A 26,708-nucleotide genomic window follows, 5' to 3' on the forward strand; every position below is an offset into this window, starting at 1 on the left:
GGAGGTCCCCGCGCGGGGCGGCGGCGGGCGGCGCGCACAGGCACGGCGGGGGCTGCGGGCCGCAAGGTAAGAGCCCGTCTGCCGCGCGGCGCCGGGGGCTGCGGGGCCGCGTCTGGCGGCGGAGCGCTTTCACGTGCGGGGCGCGGAGTCGGTCCCCCATTTGGAAAGGGGAGAGGAGGGGCGCGAGGCGCTGGCGTGGCGCTTCTCCGAGAAAATAGTGGCGAAATGAGTCCCTCGGTTCTCCGAGCTCCGCGGAGCTCCGCGGAGCTGCTGCCGGCGCTCCGTGCTGCCTCTGCCCGGGCCGCGTACGCGGTGCGCCTCGGCGCGGTGCCGGCGGGCGGCGGGGACCGCAGGTAACAAAAAGGGAGCCCCGGGGCGGGCGAGGCCGCTGTGCCGCGCAGGTAGGTGCGGGGAGCGGGCTGCGCTGGGCTTGGGAAGTGCCTTTTTTCCCGGAGTTTGCGAGGACTTCGCGTTTGTTTCGAGCGGAGGTAGCGCGGTTCTGCAGATCACAAGGTAGGTCGGGAATCGGCCCTCTGCGGGCGCGTTTTCACATCGCCCGTCCTTCTCAGGAGGGAGTTCCCTCTTTCCACGAGAGGCCCCTTGCTGTCAGACCGCTGCCCCGCGCGGCTCGTCACGCGGCCGCTTGCTGCTCTTCGCCTCGTGACCGTTTGTCATTCTCTCGCTTTTGTTCCCCCCGTTTTTTTACACAGCGTTTGATGCTTACAGACCGTGCTTTGGCCGTGCTGCCGTCCCGCCGCAGTACAGCCCCGCTGTGTGCTGGGGGTGTACGGACCGGGCTGGGAGCGTGTGGCTGTCGCAGCCCGCGGAGCTGTGCGTTCTGCCGGTCCCTGTGCGGAGGGATCGGGGAGGTCATTCCCCACTGTGTTATAACCTGAAAAGCAGCGCTTGGCGTCGTGATGAGATGTTTAATACGTGTACATAATAGGTACGGGATTTGTCCTGACCTCAGCTGAGCTGAAGCACTGTGTCTGGGGCTCTGGAGGTGCTGTGGTGTTCCTGTATTTTAACTTCAGTGATTTATTTGACCTTCTGTAGATGGAGTGGGAGGTGAGTTGAGCACCTGTCCGGTTTTCTGCCCTTTCGCTTGTTTGCCGCAGCGTTGCACTGAGGGCTTTTAGGGGGAGCGCTGCCTTGTTCTGTGTTGTGCAGGGTCTGCCTCTAGGAATGCACTGACTGTGCTGAATAGAGCCAATGGTGTTCTGCCGCATGAAGCTTTGCTCTGGAGCAGAAAGCACGTTCGTCACCTCTGTAGCTCCTTGAGCTTCCTATTTATTTGAATTCTGGTTACTATAACAGCTGTTGGCGTTTGGGAGTTGCTGTGCTCCATGGAGCTGCTGGGTGCGCAGATGCTGGCATGTGAAATGGTTTGTTATTAAAATAAACACCCACAGAAGGACTTTCAGGATCGGGGCCAAACTGGAATAAAGGGGAAGCAGTGCTTGCAAACACAGTCCTGGGTTGCGAGAGCTGTGCTCGGAAGACCTAAATGTGAGTGTATCATTTGGATGGGATTCAGTGAACATTTGCGATCAATGGCTTATGGCAGAGCCGGCTGATTTGGAGACTGAGAGCGGAGAGCTGTGTGCGAGTGCGGCTGCGGCGTGCCCCTGCAAGCAGGAGGTTATCCCAGTGCTCTGCAGCTGCTGCTGGCCCCCGTTCCTGCGGGAGGCTCATGTAGGTAGCATGCTGCGGAGCTGCCCAGGTGTGCACTGAGAGCACTACGGCACAGCACTGCCCAGCGCATGGTGACAGGAGCTCCAAGTGTGTCTCAGGGTCTGCGGGTTAGGGGCTGCAGGCTGGCAGCCCTGTGGAGGGCCTCCGTGTCCCTGGCAGATCAAGGAGCGGCAGGTGTTGCTGTTGGTGGGCATACACATCTGGCGTGGTGCGTGCTTGTATTGTCGGCGTAGGAGCCATTCCTCAGCTCCGTGGGGAAGGGGAGCTTTGGGGCAGTCAGGGTATAAGCATCCTGCCTGCAGAGCCCTGTTACAGGTTTAGCCTTGCTGTAACGCAGTCATGTCAAGTTGGAAGTTGTGAATAGAGTTTGATTTGTTGTTAAATGGAAATTTTGTTGTAAAATGATGTATTTAAAAACTTTCCTGGATTTCTACTTCTTCCTCTCTTCTTTTTATCCTCACAAACCAAGGGTTGATTCTGCCCTGAGCACAGGGTATGGCGTTAAGGACAGTCCTTGCTGAAAGCTTCTGTGCCAGATAGATCCCCACCTTTGTTTTCTACCTAAATCTAGAAGGGAGTCTACATGTTGTAAATACATCGTAGGAGTAATGGATACAAACCCAATGCACACACAAACTTACCAGAGCAAAAAGCATCCATTTCTGCCTAAGTCTGCCTGACCTTTACACAGAGCTCTCACTGCCATTTACCTAAATTACACGGTGTTAAAATACAGCCCAACAAGCCTGACTTTTCATTAATTACATACATGTTCTGCTTTGGCAGGCTGATGTGTAATTTGATGATAGCATCACCTTGTCTTTTGTCCCTTCGAATGAGGTCTAAGACGAATGTGATACAATGTTGTATGTCTTCATCTGTCCTGCTAAAAGCAACGTGATATTCTGAGCATTTGTCTCTCCTCTCTCTCCCTTTCTAACAGCAGATCTAATAGAAAATGTATACGTAGCCCCGCGGAGCAGAAAGGAGCCCAAGTCTCCGAAGGCGAGCGAGCTTCCTGAGCACCGGCCACAGATGAACAGCATCACTGTTTCTAAGAAACGCAACTGGCTGCACCAGAGCACCCACCGAGCCCCCCGCCTGGAGGGAGAAAGCACGTGTAAGAAGATACCGGGGGCTGTCACCCAGGCCCCACGGTCCCCCCGCCCCCTGCCTGCACCCAGGGTGCGGGGGGCTCCTGCCAGGTCCCCGGGAGGGCCGGAGGGCCCTATTCCCAGCTGCAGTGCTGTGAGCACCGTTCCGAATGCCACGGGCTCTGCTGCACTGCGACGCTGTGCCTTCGACTTTGGTGAGGATAACGATGCAGACGATGAAGGAGAAATATGGTACAACCCCATCCCTGAAGATGATGAGCCAGATGTCCTGAGAGTCCTCCGTCCTGCTCCCCGTAACCCCATCACTGCAGACTGCCCTGCGGGCTGCTGCAAAAGCCTGCCTGTCAGGGACCTGGGGTGGGCACTGGGGCCCCTCAGAGTGCCCCTGCACTCCCCAGAGAGAGCAGAGGACGCTCAGCCTGGTGAGCTGGGTCCCGCCGATGCCACGCAGCCTGGAGAGCATCTGCAGCAGCCGTGGCAGAAGTTTGCCTGCAAGCCCCAGAGTGTGCTGGCGGCAGAGGACAATCCTGCATTTAAGTGCCCCTCAGCAGGTAAGAGGGTTCAGGAAGACAAAGATGTCTTATGCTCTGCTTTCTTTTAAAAGAATAATAAGGCTTTCTTATGTTTCTTTTCTCTTTCTCCTCCTTTTATCTGGATCAAGCACATTTCCAGTAGCAGTGCATGTTACGTTCATTTAAAAAAAAGGAAAGGAAAAAAGACTCGGGTAGGGATATTGATACCTGCTAAATGTAGAGTTGCACGGTGACTTTTCAGTCAGTTTGCTCACCTGGCATGTCTGGTTGTGGTTTGCCTCTTGAGTCAGCTCTGGATTCCAAACAGACCCTGTTTGGTCTGGCACCCACCTGGCTGAAAACAAAGGTTTTACCAAGTGAGCTTCCTTAAGCATATTAATGAGAGGACCCACTCAGTTTCCTTTCTGTTAGCTAGTGTCCAATTCAGGTCTTGGGTTCCAGCCTTTAAATTGCTTAATATCTTCGGAAGTTTCTTAAACTTACTGCTTGGGATTTTTAATAAATACTTTTTGGAAGACTGTATAAATGCCATTTGAAATCATGTGCTTTGTGTGGTTGTACAGTATTTTTGTAGTTAAAAGCAGAGAGGCCCTGGAGCGCATTTCCAGGCTCTCGTTCTGCATTGTCCTCTGGAGGAGCTCTGTCCCCATCCCACTCAGTCTTGGTGAATTGGCCCCAGATCAGTAAGTGCCAGAATCTGCACTGCCTGGACTGAGCGCAGCAATGGCTTCTGGGAATAGGAGATGTTTTCAGAGGCACCAAAGCAACTTCTGTAAACAGCAAAATAAAAAGTACTCTGTCCTCTCTTCTGGGAGCTCACATTTTGTTCTCTTTGTGGAATACTGCTGGTATGAGTGTACTTTCAGTCCCAAAGTATTCTGAGAACATTTATTTAGAAATAGTTCACTTTATAGCCTGCATTAAGTACTTAGACCAGTTACGTTCGCTTGCAAGATCACTGAAATACCATGCTGTTATTTTTTTCAGTGCTGGAGCTCAAAGCAATTTGGAGAAGTCAGGACGCAGAGTTGTTGGGAAAGCCATGAGCACGTCCTGCCCTCTTTTTTTTTTTTTTTTTTTCCTAAATACTGAAGAAACATTCCTGCAAGCAAAATTATCCATTTAAAGTGTCTTTCATGAAACCAGGAAAAAAGTGTTATGAATTGCCCCCAATTGGTTTGGTATGCTCAGAGCTGATTAAGCTACTTGAAATGCAGTTCTTCTTCTGCGTGTATTTAGTAGTGATCAGACTGAATGGATGAAATGGCAATGAAGTTGGATCCCTGCTGCTCAATAACTGGCTTTATCGTGAATAAGTGATTTTTTTTTCCTCTCTTCAATTTAGTTAAGGTGTCTACAGTTAATTTCAGTCAAATTTAAAATGACAGCTCATCCATACGCAATTACTGCATGAGGGCAATGTGGCCAGTTTAACTTTATTTGTGCTCGAACTGTGCTTGAATTACAAAGTTGCTGTGAAGTAGATGTCTATATAGGTCAAACAGTAACTCCTGACAAATACTCAATTACTGGTTTGGGGAAGAGTCTGCTTATCTTTGTTACTGCTGCAATTTTGTATGTGTCAGTACTGGTTAGAACTAGAGTCTAAGAGAGGTTTTGAGAAGCAAAGGCAGAAAAATGTAGGATGCTATGAAAGCCAACAAAAGACGTATTTTCATTTCATTTATCATTATTATATACTCTCTATATTATATTGTTTATATATGTAATACATACAATTTTCATTTGCTGCTTTCTTCTTTGGTCAGTGCAATTAGTTTAACCATTTAAACTTTAAACAGTGCTGCCTCATTTGGCTCTCAAACGTTGTACAGAGAAAGTGGTCATGGATTTTCTTTTTAACTGAAACAGGAAGAAAAAAATATAAAAGAATGTGGTTGTTGGGGTTCTTCCCAAATGGAGTAGTGAATAGATATGTTCTGTAAACATTTTCTTTAAATGGGGTATAGATTGTAGAGGTGTTGATTTTCCCATTGTCTTAACTTGCATCGTTAGTTCCTGGTGTTAATCAGGTTACTTTCTCCAGTAGATGCCGTGTATGCTAATAGGATTTGTCAGGTAATTCCTTGTTGAATAATTCTAGCTGTGCTAGTTTTTAGAAAGGAATAAAAACAAAATGCCCCTATACTAGAGCAATTAGGAAACACACTTAATGTATTTTGTTTATGTCAAATACACAAAAGGTGACAGTAAGAAGAAAATTTGCTGAGGTGGAAATGTAGAAACATAGCACCAGCTCATGTTCTTAGGGCTACAGGAGAAGAATTTAGGAGGAACTTCAACTGGACCATGGAGCATGTTTTTCACATTGCATTTAGAATTTTTAAAAAATATAAAGTTTTTAAGTAAATTTTTCTTGCAACTGCTTGACTGTACTCTCATTGAATGTGTTCCTAGATGTGTGTATCACTCACAAGGTGCTGAAGTGCCCCTTTGTAGTTCCTTCTTTTGCTACATATTTACATTGTGGATCTCCAGATAGGGCCTTTTTGGAGAATTTGTAATGCTTTTGCTTTTAGTACCAGCATTTAGAGGGTAGATTTAGACTAGATATTAGGAAGAAATTCTTTACTGTGAGAGTGGTGAAACACTGGAACAGGTTGCCCAGTGAGGCTGTGGGTGCCCCCTCCCTAGAAGCATTTAAGGCCAGGCTGGATGGGGCTTTGAACAACCTGGTCTAGAGGTAGGTCTCCCTGCCTATAGCAGGGGGTTGGAACTAGATGATCTTAAAGGTCCCTTCCAACACAAACCATTCTATGACTACTGCTGGGAGTAGTGCCCAACTGATCCGTGGGGTCATTTCATGTCCATATCTCAGAGGCATTCTGCTAAGGCATGCTGATCCTAGTTTGCAAGGACCTTGGCCATGCTTTTGCTACTAAAAATGTATGCTAGCTGGTTGTCTGGATACAAAATCTTGGTAGGAATCACTGGAAATTGATTTATTTTCAGCGTTGCAGGAAGTGAAGGTTGATGCTGTGTTCCAATTTAGCTCCAGCTGGGCATGTACTGGGGTTAATCTAAGCAGTGCTCTTTCTTCACTTGTTTGAATGCTATCCTGGTTTAAAAACACATCTTTTGGGGCCCACGTTTTTGCACTTGGATGTTGCAAATGATATTCCACAACAGGCCAAGAGGTGTGTCCTGCTTCTGTAGAGCTGAGTGACGGGATTTTGGGGGGGGTGACGTATAGTTCTTGAAGGCTGTGGGCCTACCCAGGGATCTGTCTTTGATCTGTTTCAATGACTGTGCTATAAGGACCTGCTGGGTAATGGGATTGGGGGTTGTAGCAACTGAGGAGTTGAAGCAGTTAATCTAAAGTAGTTAGTTCACCTTCTGTTTTGTATGGAATAATGTTTTTATCATCTTACTGGGGAAACAGACAGAGGTGCTTTTTGTCCCATGTAAGAAACCATGAGGGGAACAGCATTTGGAGTGAGAGGTCCAAATGAGGCATGCCTGGCACCGGGGCCGATGGCGCTTGGTCCAACGCCAGCATTCTAATGAAGCCTGCTGTGGTCTGTGTCACATGGAGAATCATTAACATTTGGAATATTTGCCAGGAATACATTCCTGTTTGCAGATAGCGAACTCTTAAGCCTGGCGGGTGACCTGGAGTGCTGTTAAACATGCTCCTTGTCCCCTCTCGAGGGGTCGCCTGGCGGGGGGCACTGAGGACGGTGGTGGTGCAGGGTCAGCCCGCCAGACTCTTACAGCGTGGCCTATGTAAAGTAGCGTGCGACTTCTGCTCCTGAAAACGTGACCTCAGCATTGATGGGTTTGTCACAGCTTACTTAGTGTCTGCGTGTGTTTGGCAGCGTACTGGGAGAAAATGAACTACTGCTGCAGAGTTCTTAGAGGGTTTCTTCACCCTTTTAATAGTTTCTCCATTCCTTGACTGAGGTGTCATGTGGGATTGAACACAGAGACCGAATTGGTTAAAATAGTGGTTTTCATAGAGGTTAAAAAAGGACTTCTCTTTTAGCACGCTAAAAGAAGATTATTCCTTTTGTTTAGGTAATTATTACATAGAAATAATTACATTCTATCATCATTTTAAGAAAATTTTTTTTGCTAATGTGAGTGGGGGGGTTGCTTTCCTTGCATCTTAATTGAAGTTGCTTGTAATTGATATAGTGTGAATTCTCTTACCATGTACAGCTCTGCTGCAAGGCTTTCTGTCAGAGTGGGTGTGGAACTATCTGAGGATGAAATGGGCCTGTGCTGGAGTAAGTTTCCAGCCTTTGGCATCAGTGGAGCCGTGCTATTTGTGTCAGCTGAGGATCCAGATCAGCATCTCTTCTGGAATCTAGCACAGAAAAACAGTAGCCTTTTTTTACTCCACCGTCATTTGCTCTGACAATGATTTTGAGTTGTTTGAGCTTTTCTGTTCTGATTTGTTGCTTTTGAAAAAAAAAAATGTTTTCCCAAGTAATACATTGGGTTGTCTTTTAAAAATAGAAAATAAAAGTAAGAAATCTAGGACATAAGGGAAGCTTTGGTTTTGAAAATTATAGCCGCTTAGTATAAGCTGTATTTTTTTTTCCTCTTTTTAAAATGAAACGGCCTAGAAGTTCGCTTTTCTGTCGTTTTTCTGGAGATATACTTTCAGTGTCAGATGCAGCATACTTATTAAGTATTTCTGGAGGATGGCAGGAAAAATGAAATTACGTATCAGCTTCAGCTGGGTCAGAGCTCAGCATTTCCCTTAGTTACGAGCGTGGCTCTTTGGTATTTTAATACCTTGCCATGATGAGGAACTGATGTTTTCTGACTTACTCATCTCATCTTGGGGTCCCAAAAATAAATCACAGGCTTTCTCATGAACTTTAGAGTAACTCAGAAGCCCTTCCTTAAGCAAAGAGGAATGCTGCTCGTAGAATGGGATAATCAAATATGCCTGTAACGTAGCAGGCTTTGTTGGCAGGCAGTCTGACAGTGGCACGTCCACTCAGGCACACGAGGACAATACTAATCAGGATCAGACATGAATGTTACTGTGTGTGATCACGGGGTGTGCCTGGCAGGCTGTGTGCTGCGAGTTTGCCTGCTGTTCCTGTAGGGCAGAGCTGTGTAGGTGAGGTTTCGGGCCCTGCTGTCTGCTGGCCATGAGGGATGGGGAAGCTGGTGGCTGTGGAGCACCTCTGTGGCTGTGGAGAGTCTTTGTCCTCTGTGCAGCCGTACTGCAGAACAAATAAAACCTGTGGGCTTTACCCATCTACCTGAAGCAGCTCAGGGAGGCAGTCCTGGTGCAAAGTCACTTGTTGCCGTGCAGTGCTTTCTTGGGACGGTCTCCGACTTGTCCCGTGGCAAGCTGTCCATATCTGGGTTGGGGCATCCTTCAAAAGCTTCTTTCTTCTGCTCTTGGTGTATCTAATGCTGCCAGGAAGTGTGAGACAGATATGCAGAGTGCATTTTCAGCTGCACTTCATCATCACCCCTCTGCTGCCTGGGCTGTCATTGGCATCCCGGTGCCTCTGGTGCTTCCTCTCCTCCTGCCAGCCTTCCGTAGAGCATAGAGCATTTCTGAAGTGTAACTGGTCAGATGCCACCTGTGTGGAACAGGAAGGAAGCTGGGCAAGGTGAGTAGGCTGGGAAGTGAAATGTGACATGACTGTGCTGCAGGTCCCTCTTGCAGCTTGTTAGTGGTCATCGTGTGTGCGCTTGGAAATGGTGTCCGTACCTCAGCGCATCGCTGTTGTTAGTAGGACAGCCCGGGGCGTGATGCTGGTGGGATCGGTCCCACACAACCAGCTTCTGTCAGCTCTGTGTTTCATTTTAACTGCTTTGCGCTGAAGGCAGCAGAAGTCAGACTTGCAAAAGTCAGGATGTCAGACTGCCGCTGCAGCTTTCCTGAGATGGAGGGAAGTTGAATGGGCTGGCCTGCTTTGCTAAGCCCATGCCAGAGACTTGGGGCAGAAAGGGAAGGTGAATGCCAGCACAGCACTGGCTGCTATGGGGTGCTTTGGGCCAGCATGGCCATGCTGCGATCCGCAGCACAAGCAAGGCTTTGTCCAGCTCTGTCAAGCCCCATGTCTCCTGCCAGCTGGTGCCAGAACTGCAGGCAAGGAACTCCTCCATGCGATGCAGGGCTTAAAGGCATTTTCCACTGTTGCTCTGGAAAACAGATACTGTGCATAGTTCTTTATGACTGAAACTTTGCTATAAAGGCTCTCTTTTAAGCAAATAGTGACTTGGGCTTAATAGTGATTGGAAATAGACAGTAAGCATCAGAAAAATCTGTAAAGGAAACTGCTGTAAAGAATGATTTGCTGCATACCTTGAGGAAGCAGCTCTTCTTTCCTTCCTTGTACGCACTGTGAGTAGGGTTTGCCTTTTCCCAGTGAGCAGTGAGGTGGATTCCCCATGCTAACACAGGCACAAGTCCCTGCTCCCTGAGACGCTGGGGCAGCAGCAGCAGCAGGGCTGGATGTGCCAGGGGCTCTGTTTCCCAGCCGGGAGCACAGGGCTGCATGAGTGTTGCCAGATCTCGCCTGAGATGAGGGGACCGGGTGATTGTTCTTACAAAAGCCACTCTTAGTTTCTCAGTGGATAGAAAAGTGGCTCTAAATGAGAGTGCTCATTAAATTGTATTTGTTCTGGCCGCAGTTCCCCTCTTGCACAGCAACTTACGTGAATCCATTGCCTTTCCTGCAGTCATTACTGCCTCGTGCTGGTGGCAGGGTGAAAGGCTTGAGCTGAAACCTGATTTTTGGGTTTCCTTGAACATTCAAGCATGAAGAGAACTACAAGTTTGTGTCTCTGTGAGTCATGCACAGAATTTACTGATAATAACTTCTTATTCTGATTGTATCCCTTCATTACTTCTCCTGCACTGTCAAATTAATGTAGACTTTTTTTTCTCTCATTCCTTTCCTCTTCAGCATCAGTGCCTGCTATTACGACTTTTTTGTTCCTTGAAAAGAGATTTTCCAAAAGATTTCCCACAAGGGTGTCAGTTGGGAACTGTATAACTTTTAAGCCCTGTCATAGGGTGGCTGTGCCAGGAAAGAGGAAAAATTGCTGGCACGAATGAGGAAGTGCACAGTGCAGCTCTTGGAATAAATAAATCCTTGTTGCTTTCCTACTCCTCCTCACTGCAGCAGAAAAGGGGAGATGAAGGAAGAGGGGTGAGACACTTCTCTAGGGCTCTTTTGGGTAAGAGAAGGACATGCAAAGTAATGTAGCAGTGTCCTTTACCAGGGATGTGTATGTTTCCTTTAGACTTGAGAGGGCAATGCTGATGTGTTAATCTTTGTGGCTAACTGCTTTGCGGGCAGAAGTACACTTGTCATTTTCCAGTGCTTTCCCTTTGGAGACTGATTTCATTGCACCTGTGCCCCAGGAATGCAGTTGTGTCTGCCTGGATGAGAGGGATATAACACAAATGGACAGAGCTGAATTCAGTGGGTGAAATAGCTCATTTGTTTATCTGTAGCAAATCAGGCTTCTGACTATGAACTGCCAGGTTTGGCTGCACGGGTCAACAGAGTACGACTCTCTGGGTGCTTGTTAATATCTCTAACTGGTGAATGATGGTCATCTGAATGAACTGCATTTACCAAGTTAAGACAAATCAAGGTGTTTTCCTCTAGTGCAATATTTTATTTTCATTACTGTGAACTGCAGTTACCAAATGGTTCAAAAACATTTGTTTATTCTCTTTTATTTTTTTTCCTAAAGGGCCTGGAATTGTACTTGCACACAAGGTTGATATACCAATAACAGAAGTTTCTCCTCCAAGTCCTAGTCCCTTGAAAAAAAGTGGATCAATCAACTGGCCTTTCCCTGATCGAATTAAATCTCCCAGAACAGTGAGGAAGCTTTCCATGAAAATGAAAAAACTGCCAGAACTCAGCAGGAAGTTGAGTGTCAAAGGAACTTCAAGCCATAATAGCTCAGACAATCCTTCTTCCCTGCTGAAGGGGAATTCTCGGGATACAAGCCATACAGCACCTTTGCCATCTTCTGGAAACTCGACCGCAGCTGCCAGCAGAAACGTCATAAGTCGTTACCATCTCGACAGCAGCGTGTTGTCACAGCACACCTACAAAAAGAAAAGCTCAAGGAGTTCCAAATCCTCCAGCAAAGGTGGTTACCTCAGTGATGGTGACTCTCCTGAACTTTTAACCAAATCAGGTAAACATGGACATGAAACCAAGTGTGGGAAAGGAAAAGAGAGCCTTCCAAGTAACAGTGGTAAAACTGAAATAGATATTGATGCTTTCAGGCACTACAACTTTTCTGATCAACCCAAGTGTTCCCAGTACATCTCTGGACTTATGAGCATTCACTTTTATGGTGCTGAAGACTTGAAACCACCAAGAATAGACTCAAAAGATGTCTTTTGTGCAATACAGGTTGATTCAGTAAACAAAGCAAGAACAGCCCTGCTTACATGTAGGACAACATTTCTAGATATGGACCACACATTCAACATAGAAATTGAAAATGCTCAGCACTTAAAGCTGGTGGTGTTCAGCTGGGAGCCCACCCCGCGGAAAAACCGTGTTTGTTGTCATGGCACTGTGGCTCTTCCTACTCTCTTTCGGGTGACAAAGACACATCAGCTGGCTGTCAGACTGGAACCAAGGGGGCTCATTTACGTCAAGCTGTCGCTTATGGAACAGTGGGAGAACTCTCTCGATGGTCTGGATGCAGATCGGGAGCCAGTGATGTTTGGTGTAGATGCTCGAAAAGTTGTAGAGAAGGAAAATGCAGGCCTGATGGTGCCACTTTTAATTCAGAAATGCGTAATGGAAATTGAAAAGAGAGGCTGCCAGGTACTGTACATATCTTAATGTCTTATTAATATTGCTGTGTCTGGATCTCTGTTGCAGATCTTTGCTGTTGTTGTGGAGCATGAGTGGTGAGTGGAAAAGAGGTAGTTAAAAAACCTTTTCTGTGTTTAGGTTTTTCAGCTGTTTTCTTGCTTCTGTTGAGTGGTGAACGCCAGTCATTGTACTGTGGGAAGAATAACAGGACTGTGAAATCAGTGCTTCTAACTTTGCCTTTGTAAAGGAGAAGAACATTTGTTCACAGTAGTTTTAGGACTACAGCAGCCAGCTTGTAGAGTCACCCTCAAAATAAGGCAGAGCTGAGATTAGGATTTGGAAATGTCTAATTCCTGAGGCACAGGGCATTCCTTAAGGACATAGTGTACTGACATGCAAGGAGTGTAGTACTCCCTCCCATGCTTGGTGTGCGATGTGAAGATGAGGAAGAACTATCGAGAAGAGAGGTTATTAGCTTCCCCACGCTGCTTCTCCTTGCCTTTATTCAAGTTGTCCTTAGGATTAGGAAAAGCAGTAAGGCCCAGTGTGTTCTCTTCATCTTAATGCAATATATTTCAGTTGGTGTAACCGAATGGACCAAAATGTTATAGAAACAAATCCCCAGTTACAGATGCTAGATGAGAAATCTCTCAGGAAGGGAGATGTGCAGTCCTAAGGACGGATGTTTCCCCTTGGCAATTCATTTGAAATTGGTGAGAGGACTTCTGCATAACACTCCATAGCTGTGAGCCCTTGGTTTCTATTACACCTGTTCCTGCTCAGGTGAAATTGAGAGGTAATCGCAACTACCACTGTTACTACTTTTAATTGCTAGTGGTTTGGATACAGTTTCCAGGTGTTATGAGATTAACGTGGCTACTTATAACCTAGATCAAAATATACAGACAGGAATGGTATTTCTATGTAGTTACTTTGTTGAAAGTCGTTACTGATAATAACTCTGTGATTCTTATTGTGAGTGCTTCTCCTAGCATGCGAATCAGTGGAAAAAAGAAGTTGTATTATTTCCAGAATTTGTGTCTCATGGTTTCAGTGTCTTATTTTGGGCTTATTAGCGCCTAGTCACGCAAATGATTTTGGGTAATCAAGGCATCACTGGTAATGAGGCGATTGGGATCTGATCTGTCTGTGTGCACCTGGTGCTTCTGAGCATGAAATCCAATTTGTGCATTTGCTCACGGAGAAACAAATGCAAAATCTACTGTTAACTTTTAACCATGCGCTTCTCTGACATTTTGATTTTCTCATAGAATGCAGACTGCTGTCATGGTATGTCATATCCATCTGACTTTCAGGCATAGCATTAGAAAACTTGATTTAAATTGTCTTAGGCAAATACTGGGTCATATTTGGTCTCAGGAAAGAGAGAGTACAAATTCCATTTAGTGACTTTCCACGTATTTAAACAGGCATTAATATATGGCCAGATGAATACTCTTCTTTGCAAACCTAGATATGCATGTTCTAAGCCAACACAGACTGTATCAGGTTTTGGGCTGGTTGGTTGTTCAAGTCCACAGCATTTTGGGGCTAACCACATGCTGTTCAGTACATCTGCCTGTAACGTCCATTAAAATTAAAATAATAAATGTAAGATTTAGCTCCTCTCAGTCATGGTGTTGATGAAAATGAAAAATACAGCAACAATAAAATGCAAAATTGGAGTGTGTGAAAGCACCCAATTGACTTAGTAATTGAGTCCAGGTGTGCTGTGGAGTCATTCCTATCATCTTGAGCATATGAAATAACCCTTGCTTCACATGAGATGGTTCATGTCTTTTGAAATGTGGAAGTCAGCATCTTGTCATTTTTATAATAGCATCTTGTGGATGTCATCAGAATGGAGTAGTTGTTATTCTCTTGAAATCCTTTCTACCAACATTAAGTAGAGTTTGTTTTAGTTACATCTAGCGTATCCTTGTAGGAAAATGTTAAGGATTTTTTTTTTCTGAAGATACTTATGGCATCTCTTGTTTATTAGGTACTCAGTTGTGTGGCTACCCTTTTCTGCTAACAATTAATAACAATTTTGGAACATGCTCTAGTATGCTTCAAAATGGTTTTTCTCTTCATTTCTGCTTAAGGTCCAGTTTTATCTTATGTAATTAAACAGTTATTAGGAGGAAAAACAATGGTGATCTGAATGAGTAGGATAAGAGGAGAATCCATGTTTATCTGTGTTTCTTTGTTTCCTAAGTTTTATGTAAAAGCAAAGTCCTAAATGGATTCTGAATTACCTGGTAGTGTGCTTCTGGCTTACAGCTTGGGATGGCTCACTGAACACCGTTCAGGATGTCCCCTGCTGTAGATAGCTTCAGCATTAGTCACTTGCCAGTCAGCTGTCTCTTGAGTAACTTCTGAAGGTGTATGTAATCACTTAATATTAGCAGAAGGCATGGTTGGAGTTTTCTTAAGGTACGTTTCCAAACCATTGTTTGAACATCTTGCTGCATTACCCAGGTGAGGCCATACATGATATGCATTCTGCTCTGCAGGAATAACTGATGTGGGGCTGTTGTTCTTGCCCGTAGGTTGTAGGCCTGTATCGGCTGTGTGGCTCCGCAGCGGTTAAGAAGGAGCTTCGAGAGGCGTTTGAGAGGGACAGCAAGGCGGTGACTCTCTCTGAAAGCCAGTACCCAGATATTAATGTGATAACAGGTAATGCATTGACTTCTCTTTTAACATATAATTTTGACATGTTCATAATGTGCTTTTTAAAAGGTGCAGTGGGGCTCTGAACTAGTTTTCTGTTGTTGTTTAATAAGCCATCAACTACTTCTCTGTACTGCGAAAGCAAGCTCAGTAACCTTGGAGGTGTGTATTCAAGTAGCTGTGATTGGGAGGGAGGAGGATGGAGTTCCATTAACACGCAGAACTTGGTGTAGGAAGGGAACCTGCACGAGGCAGGGGCTTTCACAGCAGCATCCTGGCGAAGGAGAGGGTCACGGGGCAGAGGAACAGAAGGTCTGACAAAGCTTTTCTTCATCTGCACCAGCTTTTTAGGGGAGCGTTTGTGCCCAGTCCAACTGAAGTTGTCAGGTGTTTTTGTTGTTGCTTAAAGGTGGAACAGTTTTGTAAGTGTTGATGGTATTTGTTATGTAAACCAAAGTTGAGCTAATTTCGGAGATCACAGAGTAAACTAATCGCTTGAGGCAATTAGACAAGAACATTTTGTTACTTCCTATCCAGTGATGGAAGATGTTAACGACAGCAGCCAGGGTGTAAATTTTCTGTGCCATAGCACTTTTTGACATTCAGAGGCGTTGAGCAGTTCCATCCCATTTGATTGTTTCATTGGGAAATGAATTGTACTGGGAATTAATTTTGTGTTCAGTGCATTTTGTAATTATTCTAGGTAGTGTCAGAAGATACTGCTCAGTGGCATTTCCTTTGTTAACCAAATCTTTCATACAGAGCCAGTCAGTTCACCTAAGCTCCCTTGGCCTCACAGTCGGGCTCAGCCTTGCTCACCAGCACCAGTGTTCACAGCAGTAGAACCTTGGGCTCGTGCTGCACTCTGCTGTGATGCATCCTCTGTTAGGAGAAGGCGAACAGAAGAAGTAAATAATAGAAACGATCTTTTAACTTAATGTTTTTCTTCTTCTTGCAAATAGATTAATGAAAGAAGCAGTGATAACTTTGAACGAGGTGATGTTTATTATTATTGAAAACACTTCTCAATTTTAGTAAATCAGTTCTGCTGTCAAACAGTGGAAACTGTCTGATACTGGCTTGTAAGCAGACAAATGTCAAACAGATACTTGGTTAATGTAAATTTTTGGCTAATGAAAAATTTGACACATTCAGTGTTTAATTTTGCAGTAATAAAAAAGGTATTGCACTCCCATGCTACCAGAAATGTCCTACGGCAAAACTATTTGCAGAAATGTTTCAGGAATATCGTGGGGAAGAGTGTAGGGGCTTCGTTGTGTCCATATACAAAAGAACCTGTAATGCATCACAAGCATTGTGTCCCTGGGGGCATTGTGCACTCGGAACCCACTGTTATTGATGGAAGCTGAGCTCAGAGCTGCAGGAGTGCTCAGTGCAGACAGCAGCCCCCGGCAGAGCAGCAGTGCCAGTCTGACTGTGCTTTCTGTCATGACTTTGTGATGCGATGCTTAAACTGAAAAGTGTACTTTAATGCCACGCTACCATGCTGTGAGCCTCAGTAGTGAGGGTGAGCCATTCTCTGCTTAGCTGTGGGCAGCACGGTCTGGGCATAAAGGTGAGGCTGCAGTCTGTGCTGGCAGAGCTGGGCTACCTACTGTGCTCAGCATGGGAGTAAAGAGCCTGCAGAGTAGTCTCACTGTGCAGGGAGCCTGGATGATGGTCGTCTGCCCTGGTGCTTCGTGCTGTGCTTGCAGTGCTGAGGCTGCTGCACGTGACTCATGCTTCCCTAAGCTGAACCATGTGTTCCATAGAATGTGAATAATCAGCATAAATCTTGGCACGTTTGTAGAGAAGTGCTTTCATGTGTCCTTTTTGAAATTTGAGTAGCGCTGTTTTTCTAGACTATTATAAAGATTTTTTTTTTTTGACAGCTCTCCAAAGACCAAAGAATGAGCATTTAATGATTAAATCTTCACTGAGAACTGCCCCTGGGGTTGGCACAGGCTAATACAGGCACTCGTGGCTCAAAATCAAGTGTGCTGCCAATTGTAGGAACTGACCGGTAGCAGTGTTATTGCATCATGTCTGTTCTCATCTATGTGAATTCGTATCTCTAAATAAAGCGTGTAACACTGTTAACAGCTCAGTGAGCCAGAAAAATGAGGGATAACCGAAGTGGATGGTAATCTCACCTTGCTGTCTCCATTTGCTCTGTGGGGTGAGGGGTCATGGCAAGGAGAACGTGCCAGTGGGTTGGCAGCGGGGAGCATGGCTTCCTGCAAGAAAACAGGGCTAATTTGGCAGAGTGAATAGCAGAAACATTTAGAAAGGCCAAAGGGCATTAGTGGCTCCCAAGCTGCCCTGTTAACCAGGGACACTGAAGGACGCAGTTTAATGGCATGGTTCTGATGGTCTGGTGGGTGGACTAGATGATCTAGTGGTCTCTTCCAGCCTTAATGATTCTATGCCTTGATTCTATGATTCTAAGGTCCTTCAGCAGGTGGTAGTCCTGCAGTTGTGGATACTGTCAGAGGAATTCCTCTCAGTCATCAGCTGTGACTGTTGCAGCAGCATGAGCTGATCTGACTCGGGCATATCTTTTTACTCCTTTCCTGCTGTAAGCTGATTTTAAATTTGGCCTTCCCCACCCAAAACATGACAGTGTTAGCATTTCCTGCTGGTGCTTTACATAGATAAAGGGGAAGGCATCCCAGCTTGTGCTGTGCTGCGCCTCCTGCTGCCATGTTGCTCTCATTTTCATCTGTGGATATGCGTGGGACACGGGGCTCTGAATTGAGAAGATGAAATATCATTGCTGGGAAGGGAGAAATGTGAATAAGTTACTAAACAGAAGCGTAATGTGCCACTCCTGTAACTGCTCTGCACAAAAACAGAAAACCCCAATGCGAACAAAGAAGCCCAGAGGAATATGTGTTCAGGAGAACATAGAGCTGGCTGGTTTTGTTTTACCCCTGCCAGTACGTTCCCGTGTTGTGCCGGCTGCTGGCCTGCCCAGCCAGAGCGGCTGTGTGGGCCCCTACTGCCACGTTCATGCTGCTCGTGGGGCAGGGCCTGGCTGGCTGCCTCCGCACTGGCTGCGCTCCTCATTTCTCAGTGGTACCAGTTATGCAGCAAGAAGCCAGCTTTTGTTCATCTTCTGCATGTGAACGTGGCTGCGAAGGGAGAAATGTTAGCTTCCATTCCTTGTACTTTTTATAAACAACCTCATGAAAAGCCTGCTATGATGCTATTCAGTTTGCAGCTAAGTTATAAAGACAGAATTGATAGGAAGTATTGTGTTATCAAATAGCAGAATGTGACAGTATTTACAGTGATGTGGGGTTTTCCAGGGCTGTGTGGAGCGTGTGCCAAATGATCTTCTATCTTTACAAGTGTGCCTTACCTGAGGACAGACTGCTCTGTTAATTACAGTGTCCTCTTTCAAAAGGTTTTTTAATTCACCACTTCTTAACAAACTTTTCAAGTTATAATCTAGCTGAATGGGCAGATACTTATGGTACAGAGTGCTTTTTCTTTATTCTTTTAGAAGGCAATAAGGGCTGTTTGTTTCCCTCAGAGCTTTTAGTGCCGGCTGTGCTGGATGCACTGCCTCAGAGCATTATTTTAGTGTGCTTTCCAGGGCTAAACAGAAGTCGTCTGCTGGGTTTTCTTCTTACAGTTGCTGAAACCGGCTCACACTGAAGTGCAGCCAGCTTTTAGCACCAGCTTACGTGAATGCAGACGCTTGGTTCCTTCTCATTTGTTTGCATCTGTGGAAGGCATAGAAGCTGGATGCAGTGCTGCCAGGTTGTTGTGTCCCACAGAAAGCACCTCTCCTCCAGCTCTGGAGATGCAGCAGTACGTACTGACTGCAGCTGGGATAGCCCAGTGCTGGAATGGCAGCAAGGATTCAAGTGCCACAGAGCTGCAGGAGCAGAGCCATCCACTGCCTGTAGCCAGCACCTGTCCCATGCAGAGAGCTGCTGCTCAGCTTGCTGGTGTTATTCTGCCCTTACTGCCTCTTCCTGTCCCTAGCTCCTGAATTTGTCACTGGGATGGAGGATGTTCCTGCAAGATAGCTGAATTCTATGTGCCTTAGTGCTTCCAACCCATTCCAAACAGTGAACCTGCAGCTTGATATCAGCAACTGTTCTTGTATCTCTTCTGAAGGTGTCCTGAAGGATTACCTGCGAGAGCTACCCTCTCCACTGATAACCAAACAGCTCTATGAAGCAGTGGTGGATGCCATGGTGAAAAATCCCTTGAAGATGGCAGCTACTGGTTGTGAAAATGATCCGAGTGACTCTGAGCACACAGCAGCCCTTCTGGATTGCCTCCCAGATGTGGAGAAGGTGAGTGGTATTAATGGGGTCAAGTAATGGTAAATTGCCTGTTTCAGAAAATAAAGGAATATTTTCACATTGGATTTAGAGCATGTCAAAATGTATACAACTGTTTTCTGAGAACATGCATTTTTAATGCTCCAAGTCTTTGAAAATACTCCCTTAGAATTATTTTCAGTGAAGAGTGAAGGTATCTGGCCATAAGTTTCATTTAAATGTACTTTCTCAAGTTGTCTCTGGAAGCTAAGCAGTAAAAACAGCATTATTTTATTTTTAGATTTCAGATAAGCCGTTCCCATTTACAGCAGGACTGGGCAGCCAGACAGCTAGCGATGGGTTATTTTTGTTAAAAGCTGAGTAGACTTCTGGAGGCTTGTTCTGACTGAAATCTTTCTAAGAGTTTCTTCATCTTCTGATCTTTCTGGCTTGCCAGTACTGCTTCTGCAGTCTCTCCTTTCCTTGGTATCTTTTCTCCACTGCTAGAAAACTCATCCATGTAAAACTGAGATCAGGTAGGAAACAAACGGAATTCTACCAGAAATTCTATCCTACTTTTTCTCCTCTGTGACAATTTAAAGCAGCTTATTTATTCAGCACTTAGGCAGTTCTTCTGCTGGGTGTTGGTAGAAAAGCTTGAGCTATCAGCCTTGCTATTATCCATCTAGAGCAGTGATGTTAAGGTGACAATGCCGCGTTCACACAGTATTTTGTATCCTGATGAGTGTTTTGTTCTGCAGGCTACCCTGAAGATGCTGTTGGATCACCTGAAACTGGTGGCTTCTTACCACGAAGTAAATAAGATGACATGCCAGAACTTAGCTGTGTGTTTTGGGCCTGTGTTACTGAGCCAGAGGCAGGAGACCACCAACCACAACAACAGAGTCTTCACAGACTCAGAGGAGCTCGCTAGTGCACTGGACTTCAAAAAACACATAGAAGTTCTTCACTATTTACTCCAGCTGTGGCCAGGTACAGTTTCATTGATCTAATCAGGGGGAAACGTCAAACTATTGCTGTATGTTTTTATTGTGTGACAGTCTAGATTAATTCACGGGAGAACTGAGGAGCATCGGGATCCCTAAAACATGAGGTACTGTGGCATCACCTATTAATGTAAAGAAATTGTGCAATCATATAGTTGCTCTTTATATTAAATCACTGCTTAATGTGAAGTTTATTGTTTAAATATTTCTCTACCAAATGGCAGCAATTCAGTGAAAAGTGCTTCATGTAAGTAAAGACATCAGAGAAAGCAGACCCAGTGGTAGTAATGTTCCCACATCTGAACAATAGTTTGTTTTTAGTTTGTGTTGTTTTTCTGTTTTTCCTGCTTCAACCATTCAGGATTCTGAGTGCATGGGATTCGTGAGTTGTTTGGTCTCTGAGAGACTCACTGGTTTACTTTATTTCTACATTTATAATTTGGCAGAGTTGCTCCTTGTAGTCGGGGCCATGCAACTCCTTGTTATTTCTTCAGAGCTTTGCATAAGGAAAAATGTTGTGGGCAACTACCTTTTATCTCATGTTTCCAAACTTAAGACCTTGAATGCTTTTGCACAGTTTAGGATCAGTTCCCAGAAATTGAAGTGAAATTCTAATCTTAATTAACTACTGAAGTACAAATGAAATTAATTATTTCTGCAACGATTTTCCTTTCAAGGCCCACTTCAATGATTACACAGTGTTCACATGTCCCCCGCTATTCGGAGGGACAGTCAGTGGAAACACAGTAACATCAGTGAGCCCTGGATTTTAGCCCACAGTGAATTCCTTTGCATTTCACCTTCTGCAGTTGAACCGCACTAAGCACTGGTGCTTAAAGGCAAGATCAGGCTAAGATATTGGGGGTGTTTAGTTAAGTTTGATAAGAGCACTGTGAAACAACATTAGATCCCATGGGCTTAATTTTGTATTCTGGTATTCTTTGGCCAAATTGTTGGCAGATTCCTCACTGTCTGGAAGATGGGTCCATTTCTCCATGCTGTAGTACCTTCATTCTTCACAGTGCTTTCACTGATGGTGCGGAAAATTGTCAGCTGGTTAACCTGAGTGTTTTAATAATTGTTTTTCAAACCTGAACAATGTAAACCTTTATGTTCTTTAGCCTAAGAGAAGATGTAGCTTGTCTTAACAGCTTCTTAATTGTTCCCTTCTAGAACACAGTAATTGCTCTTGGAAAACTACTGATTTTCTGTGCTGAGACAATTACAGTTAATCTAAAGGAATAGTATGTCTGATTGCATTTCTTGTTAAATTTATTTGATTTTACTTGAAGTGGAGGAGGTCTGCTTTTCACAGGAGACCTGGGGGCACTTAGGAAATACACAGGGTCACAAAGGGGCTGATGGGCAATATAGTGTTGGATAAAGTTGACAAAGATCTATTTCTGGCAAATTAACAAAAATAATATAACATAAAAAATTCCAAGCAGCAGCTGTCTGGATTTGTTGTGTATTTGTGGGTGTGAGGTATAAATGCGTGTGCTCTGGCACACAGTGCAGGATAGACATGGGAGCATGTAGGCTTCGGCTTAGCAGTTCATAAATCATATAAGAAACATAATGCCTCATTAAAGGGATTTTTATGATTACAAAAGAAGCATTGAAATCCACACAGTATCGTTGTTACAGAGGTTGTCTTAAACAGTCTCTGCTTTACTTAGCCAGGAACAGTTCTGAAGTTTTTATCTAGAGACTTATTTTAGATAACAGCACAACACAACTGCCAGGTGTGTGAGGAGCCGGCTGAGGACTCTGAGTGTGTGAATGTGTCTCTTGGTCTGTCAACTGCTGGTCAGTGTCATGGGTATTCTGGGTGAGAAGCAGGGTGAAGCTCCCGGTTTCACTCAGACCCACAAGGCAGTGCAGGAGGGGTGGGAAGCGTGGCTGGAGGAAGGGGAACACGAGCTGCTCAGCCAGCACGTGCTGTGCTGAAGCCCAGTGAGATGTTTGGGAGCAGTTCATGGTGTGGCTGCTGCAGGAAGCAAGGGCAGGTAGGTGCAGCTCTGCCCGTGGGAGCATGCATTGTTGTTGAGATGAATAAGGTAAGTAGAGCTCCTCCTCACCTTCAAGGGAAGGGTGAAGTCCTCGACTTGCAAGAAGCATGCGGGACACAGCTAACATGGAGGTAAAATATGAGTGCAGAGCTGTGAGCGAGAGAACTCTGGTGAGCTGTAAGCAGCGCAGCTGGACCTGGAGGAGAGATTATGGTCTGGACTCTTCTATTTAATCTCCTGTAGATTGGGGCAGCTTGATAATCAACATGTTGTGCAATACTTCAATTTCCATGTTTTTCCAACCAAAAACAAATAAGTCCTTGTTTGGCTAGAGCATGCAATGCTGGCAAGTTATTGTTAACCCATGGCCCTTCATCTTAATGGAGCAGAGTCTGAACAGAAGGGCTTTTGTTACAGCAAGAGAGGGGGGAAAAAGCAGTGATAGTTATTGTGTGCTACTGTGTGAGATGTGAAGGAAGGCCGGAGCACCTTGGGGGGGCTGTGGTGTGGGCAGGGGGAGCGCTGGCAGCTCTGTAGGCAAGCAAGGGAACGGGAGCAAGGTGCTGAACAGTGTGCACTTATGCACAGAAAGTCTGCGGCTAATTACGGGTGGGCGTGGCCTGTTTAAAACATAAAGAGGTTCTATGGCTTAGACGTTTAATAGGCATAGGCCAGTAAAAATGTGTGCTGTTTACCATAGGAAGCCGGTAACAGTGGAGGCGGCTGTTAGTAACTTGTGCTGTGTAACCGTGAGCTCAGGTAACTGCCATCAGCCTGTCAGAGTGCGCTTCTGGTTGTGGCTTCTTAGAGAAATTAATGCTGATGAGCTTCTATTAATAGCGTGGAACATCAGGGCAAAAGAGAAACATGAGAATTCAGCTCTGGGGCATATTCAGCTTCTCCAGGTGTTTCTCTGCAGTGGTATTTTCGTTGATTTAACCTCTGTTGCTGTGCCTGCTTTCTGCCATTCCCTTCAGCTGATCAGTTTGCTTTGTCTGTGCCAGAGCTGGATGGTAGTTACCTTGTGCCCTGAATGTGACCTGTGCTCTGGGAGCATCTCTGCTGAGGGACGATTTCTCTGTTGCAGTTTGGATCTGGCATGACTCTTCAAAGCCAAGCTTTTACAGTGGTTTTCCTAATGATTTTCTATCAAGCAGTGGTAGTGTGGTGTGTTGGCTGCGAGTCTGCACGCATCATGCATGCCAGTCGCCCATGGCCACTGTCACGGACCCTTCGTGTTGCTGTATGGATTCAGCTACATTGGATGTAATTCTCCTTTCTTCTAGTGCACCGTTCACCTGCCCAGGAACCTGTGCATCCCAACGCACCTCCTGAGCACCCGTCGTCCCTGCGTTACCTGAGACCGCGGCAGCAAAGACCGCAGATGCTGAACCTGAGCAGTGCTGATGCATGCAGGGTGCTGCGGCCGAGGCCAGCTGGCCTGGACAGCCCCTCTAGCAACCGCTATGCGGGTGACTGGAGCAGCTGTGGGGAAAGCTACTTCTGCAGCCCCAGGGACTGCCTGGGTGAGGCAGACTATGACGATGTCCCTTCAGAGGACTCAGAGAGTGGGGATGACAGCAACAGAGTCGATGAGACTGGTGGTCTGATGAGGCATCCTCAGGCCCTCCCCGAGGAACACACGTTCCAGAGCTACCTGACAATGCAGGCGATAGACTCAGCGGGAAACCACAGGGCAAACCTCAAGGACCTACAGGAAAGTATCGATACCCTGATAGGAAACCTGGAAAGGGAACTCAACAAAAACAAGCTGAACATGAGCTGCTGAGCCCAGCCCTGCAGAGTGCCTCCTGCTGCTTGCTGCAGCAAGGCCATGGCCCGCCGTGTCAACGAACCCACTTAAATGCATTCCTCACGTTTCTGCATTCTTAGTGGAAGAGCGTGTGGACCTAATTCTGGTGTTTAAGGCAGAAACTGAGAGACCACAAAGAGTCTCCACATAGTGACATTTCTCCCTAAAAATGATGTACCATTTGGTGAGCGGCATCTGACAGCAGGGAAGGCACCATCTGCTGTCTGGAACAGCGGGGCTCGTCCTCCAGAAACTCAGCTCTGGTACAGAAGTTCCTCTCAGAAGGGGACTAATGCTGCTTGGCCTGAGCTTTGCAGCATCAACTTCAGGCAAACTCATTTCACTATATATGCAATGGCTGCTATGAAAAGTGCTTTCTATATATATACATATATATATATATAAAACTATTTATATGTAAAGTTTTAATTGTACAAATATTAATGTATTCATGTATTAACACTTTTCAATAATTATTTAAGCAAGCAAAAATTAAATATTTTTCTAACCTTGTTGTATATATCTATGTACAAACACTCTCTATCCGCCTTGTTAAGGAGAGGTCTTGGAGCTCTGAAACATCCCATTCGAAGAGAGTGATGCCAGGAGGAAGCTGCCTTGTGTGTAGCACTGCACTGGATTCGTGCAGAGAAACACATCCAGTGAGAAGGCAGGGTGGATGGTTAACTTAACGGCCTTTTGTGTTGCAGGGCATTGGTCCACACATGCTGGCTGTTAATTCTCCCCAAATCCCCCCCAACCCTTTCACAGTAGTTGTTTGGATTTTCCAGGATTTCTAGCAGTGAACTGTGCTGCTGCCCTTCAGGGTGACCCGTGTGTGCAGTAAGGAGATGAATGCACTGTTCTTTGGTTTTATTATTCAGATTTTTCTCTATGTTTTTTTCATGTAAAGGAGGGTCCTGAAGGTGCTCACTTCATGTTTTCATACAATCACAGAATCCTTAGAGTTGGAAGGAACCTTTAAAGGTCATCTAGTCCAGCTCCCCTGCAATGAACAGGGGCATCCACAGCTGTTTTGAAGACTTCTGGTTTGTTCTGGTAAGGTTGGACTCTGTCCTGGCTGTTTTGATGCTTCTTTTTGCTGTGGAACTCCATGTGTGTTAGTTAAACTGTGTGTTCTGGCTGCCGGTAGGAGTGTCTGAGCCCCTCTGGCTCTGGAGGTGTAGTCTCAAGTTCTGCACAAAGGCAGTCAGGTTTTCCGATTCTTTCAGTTTCAGCGATCTCCCCCCAGTGGGGCTGGGTGGTTGGGGTGTTATGGGGAGTGGGGTGGGATTGTGGTTCAGCTCTGAGACGCCCAACACCGGGGCTGTGTCAGCTGAAAGGACAGAGCTTAACTCTTCTCGTTCATCAGGATGGTGCTGGCACCCTGCCATGGCCACGGGTACTGTGGGTAAGTGCTTTGCTCTAACCCCTTCCTTGTATTGCTTATGAAGTTATTTATTTACAGGAGCAAAGGATTAAATACTAGGACAGACTTCATCCCTCTTTTCTAAGGAATTATTTTAGCATGGTTTCAAATGGTTTATTCATTCCCATTAATTTATTTTTTTTCTAAGTGTTAAAAGACGCAAAACAGTTATGGCAATATAATGGTAATGTATAAAAATATAAATTTAACCTGAAGCATTTATCGATAAATCGATGTCTTTTTTAAACTTTTATACCTACAGAATGGGCATACATTTTAAACAATAAATTTTAATTCTAAATAAAATTTGAATGAGGAACAGAATTTGACTGAGCCCAGTTGGTGTTATTTAAAGCTTTGTAAGGTTGTGCCATGTATTTGCCCTGGCTGCACACATGAGTTCCTTCCATACAGGCACTTAACTTCTGAGAAGATGTATTGAACACTGGGTGTGAAAATCTGCTAGTACTCCTTAAAAGGTGGTGGTGTTAAAATTATTCAGTAATTGTTACCTTAAGCTTTCATCCTTTATAGAAATCTTGTCAATGTAAATGAGCACTGTTGAATAAGTGGATGCTTTTTCTACAGGAAGCTCTAAGTTGGTGCAACGATGTGCTGCTCTGTCAAGTTTTAATATTTTAATCTTACAACAGGAAATGAATGACCTGATAGATGTTATTAATGTTACTCTAATTAATTACATTATAATAAAGCAAAACCAGTTCAGTATGGGTAGTATTCAAATGAAACATTTGCTGTTATTCTGGTTATGGCTGCTTGTAGGACATACTTTGCATCCCGGTTTTGACCAGGGAGGTACACCTGCTGGCCTAGGTAGCAGCCAAGAGCTTTCATTTGTAAGATAATTCTATATTTTTGAAACTAAGGTTTCTCCAGGGAAAGAAGAAATGTGTCTGTAGGTCTGCGCTGCCAGGTGTTCAGGGTGTAACACACCTGGGTTCAGGAATGGCCTAGGCCAATTCATGGAGTTTGTCTAAACAGGACCATCTGAATGTTGCTTCCAGCTGGGGAAAACTTCACATTTGTAACTACAGAAGGCTGAGGGGCTGCAACAGGAGGATGTGCTGGGCTGCTTCTCTGCCCTTCTGCAGCATCCCAAGCTGGCTGGAGCCCACAGGAGTGAGCAGGAGATGGGTAGGGGTTGTGTGGGATGAAGAGGGGAATCCTCTGCATGGTTCTGGGGTTATCTTAAGCTTCTGGGGACCCACATCCCCAGACAGAAACTTCAGGTCTTTCAGAACTCTTTTTCCCACATGCATAACAGGTAAGGATTTTTATTAATGCACAGGCAAGGAATGTAGCTGCTGCTATTCAGATGTTCTAAATATAGAGGGA

At 45.4% G+C, this 26,708-nt stretch overlaps 2 protein-coding genes across 3 annotated transcripts in view; both read left to right on the top strand.

Annotated features, from left to right (window-relative positions):
* The window catches only part of C7H1orf52 (chromosome 7 C1orf52 homolog), a 20,956-nt gene extending 18,177 nt beyond the window's left edge, over positions 1-2,779 (top strand). The window contains exon 7 of one of the 2 annotated variants that reach the window (XR_002441314.1): positions 2,642-2,779. The gene's annotated coding sequence lies outside the window, so the exon portion shown is untranslated. Of the gene's footprint in view, positions 1-2,638 lie in introns of both variants that reach the window. The other variant, XR_002441313.1, reaches the window with a different exon arrangement.
* The window catches only part of SYDE2 (synapse defective Rho GTPase homolog 2), a 26,201-nt gene extending 525 nt beyond the window's left edge, over positions 1-25,676 (top strand). Inside the window, exons 2-8 of the mRNA XM_021405020.1 lie at positions 5-66; positions 2,639-3,361; positions 11,048-12,147; positions 14,691-14,817; positions 18,943-19,124; positions 19,853-20,084; positions 23,397-25,676. Of these exons, the coding sequence (XP_021260695.1) occupies positions 5-66; positions 2,639-3,361; positions 11,048-12,147; positions 14,691-14,817; positions 18,943-19,124; positions 19,853-20,084; positions 23,397-23,899 (2,929 nt within the window). The 3' untranslated portion in view covers positions 23,900-25,676. The remainder of the gene's footprint in view (positions 1-4; positions 67-2,638; positions 3,362-11,047; positions 12,148-14,690; positions 14,818-18,942; positions 19,125-19,852; positions 20,085-23,396) is intronic.

Source organism: Numida meleagris, chromosome 7 (genome assembly GCF_002078875.1).
Source record: "Numida meleagris isolate 19003 breed g44 Domestic line chromosome 7, NumMel1.0, whole genome shotgun sequence".
Classification (NCBI taxonomy): Eukaryota; Metazoa; Chordata; class Aves; order Galliformes; family Numididae; genus Numida; species Numida meleagris.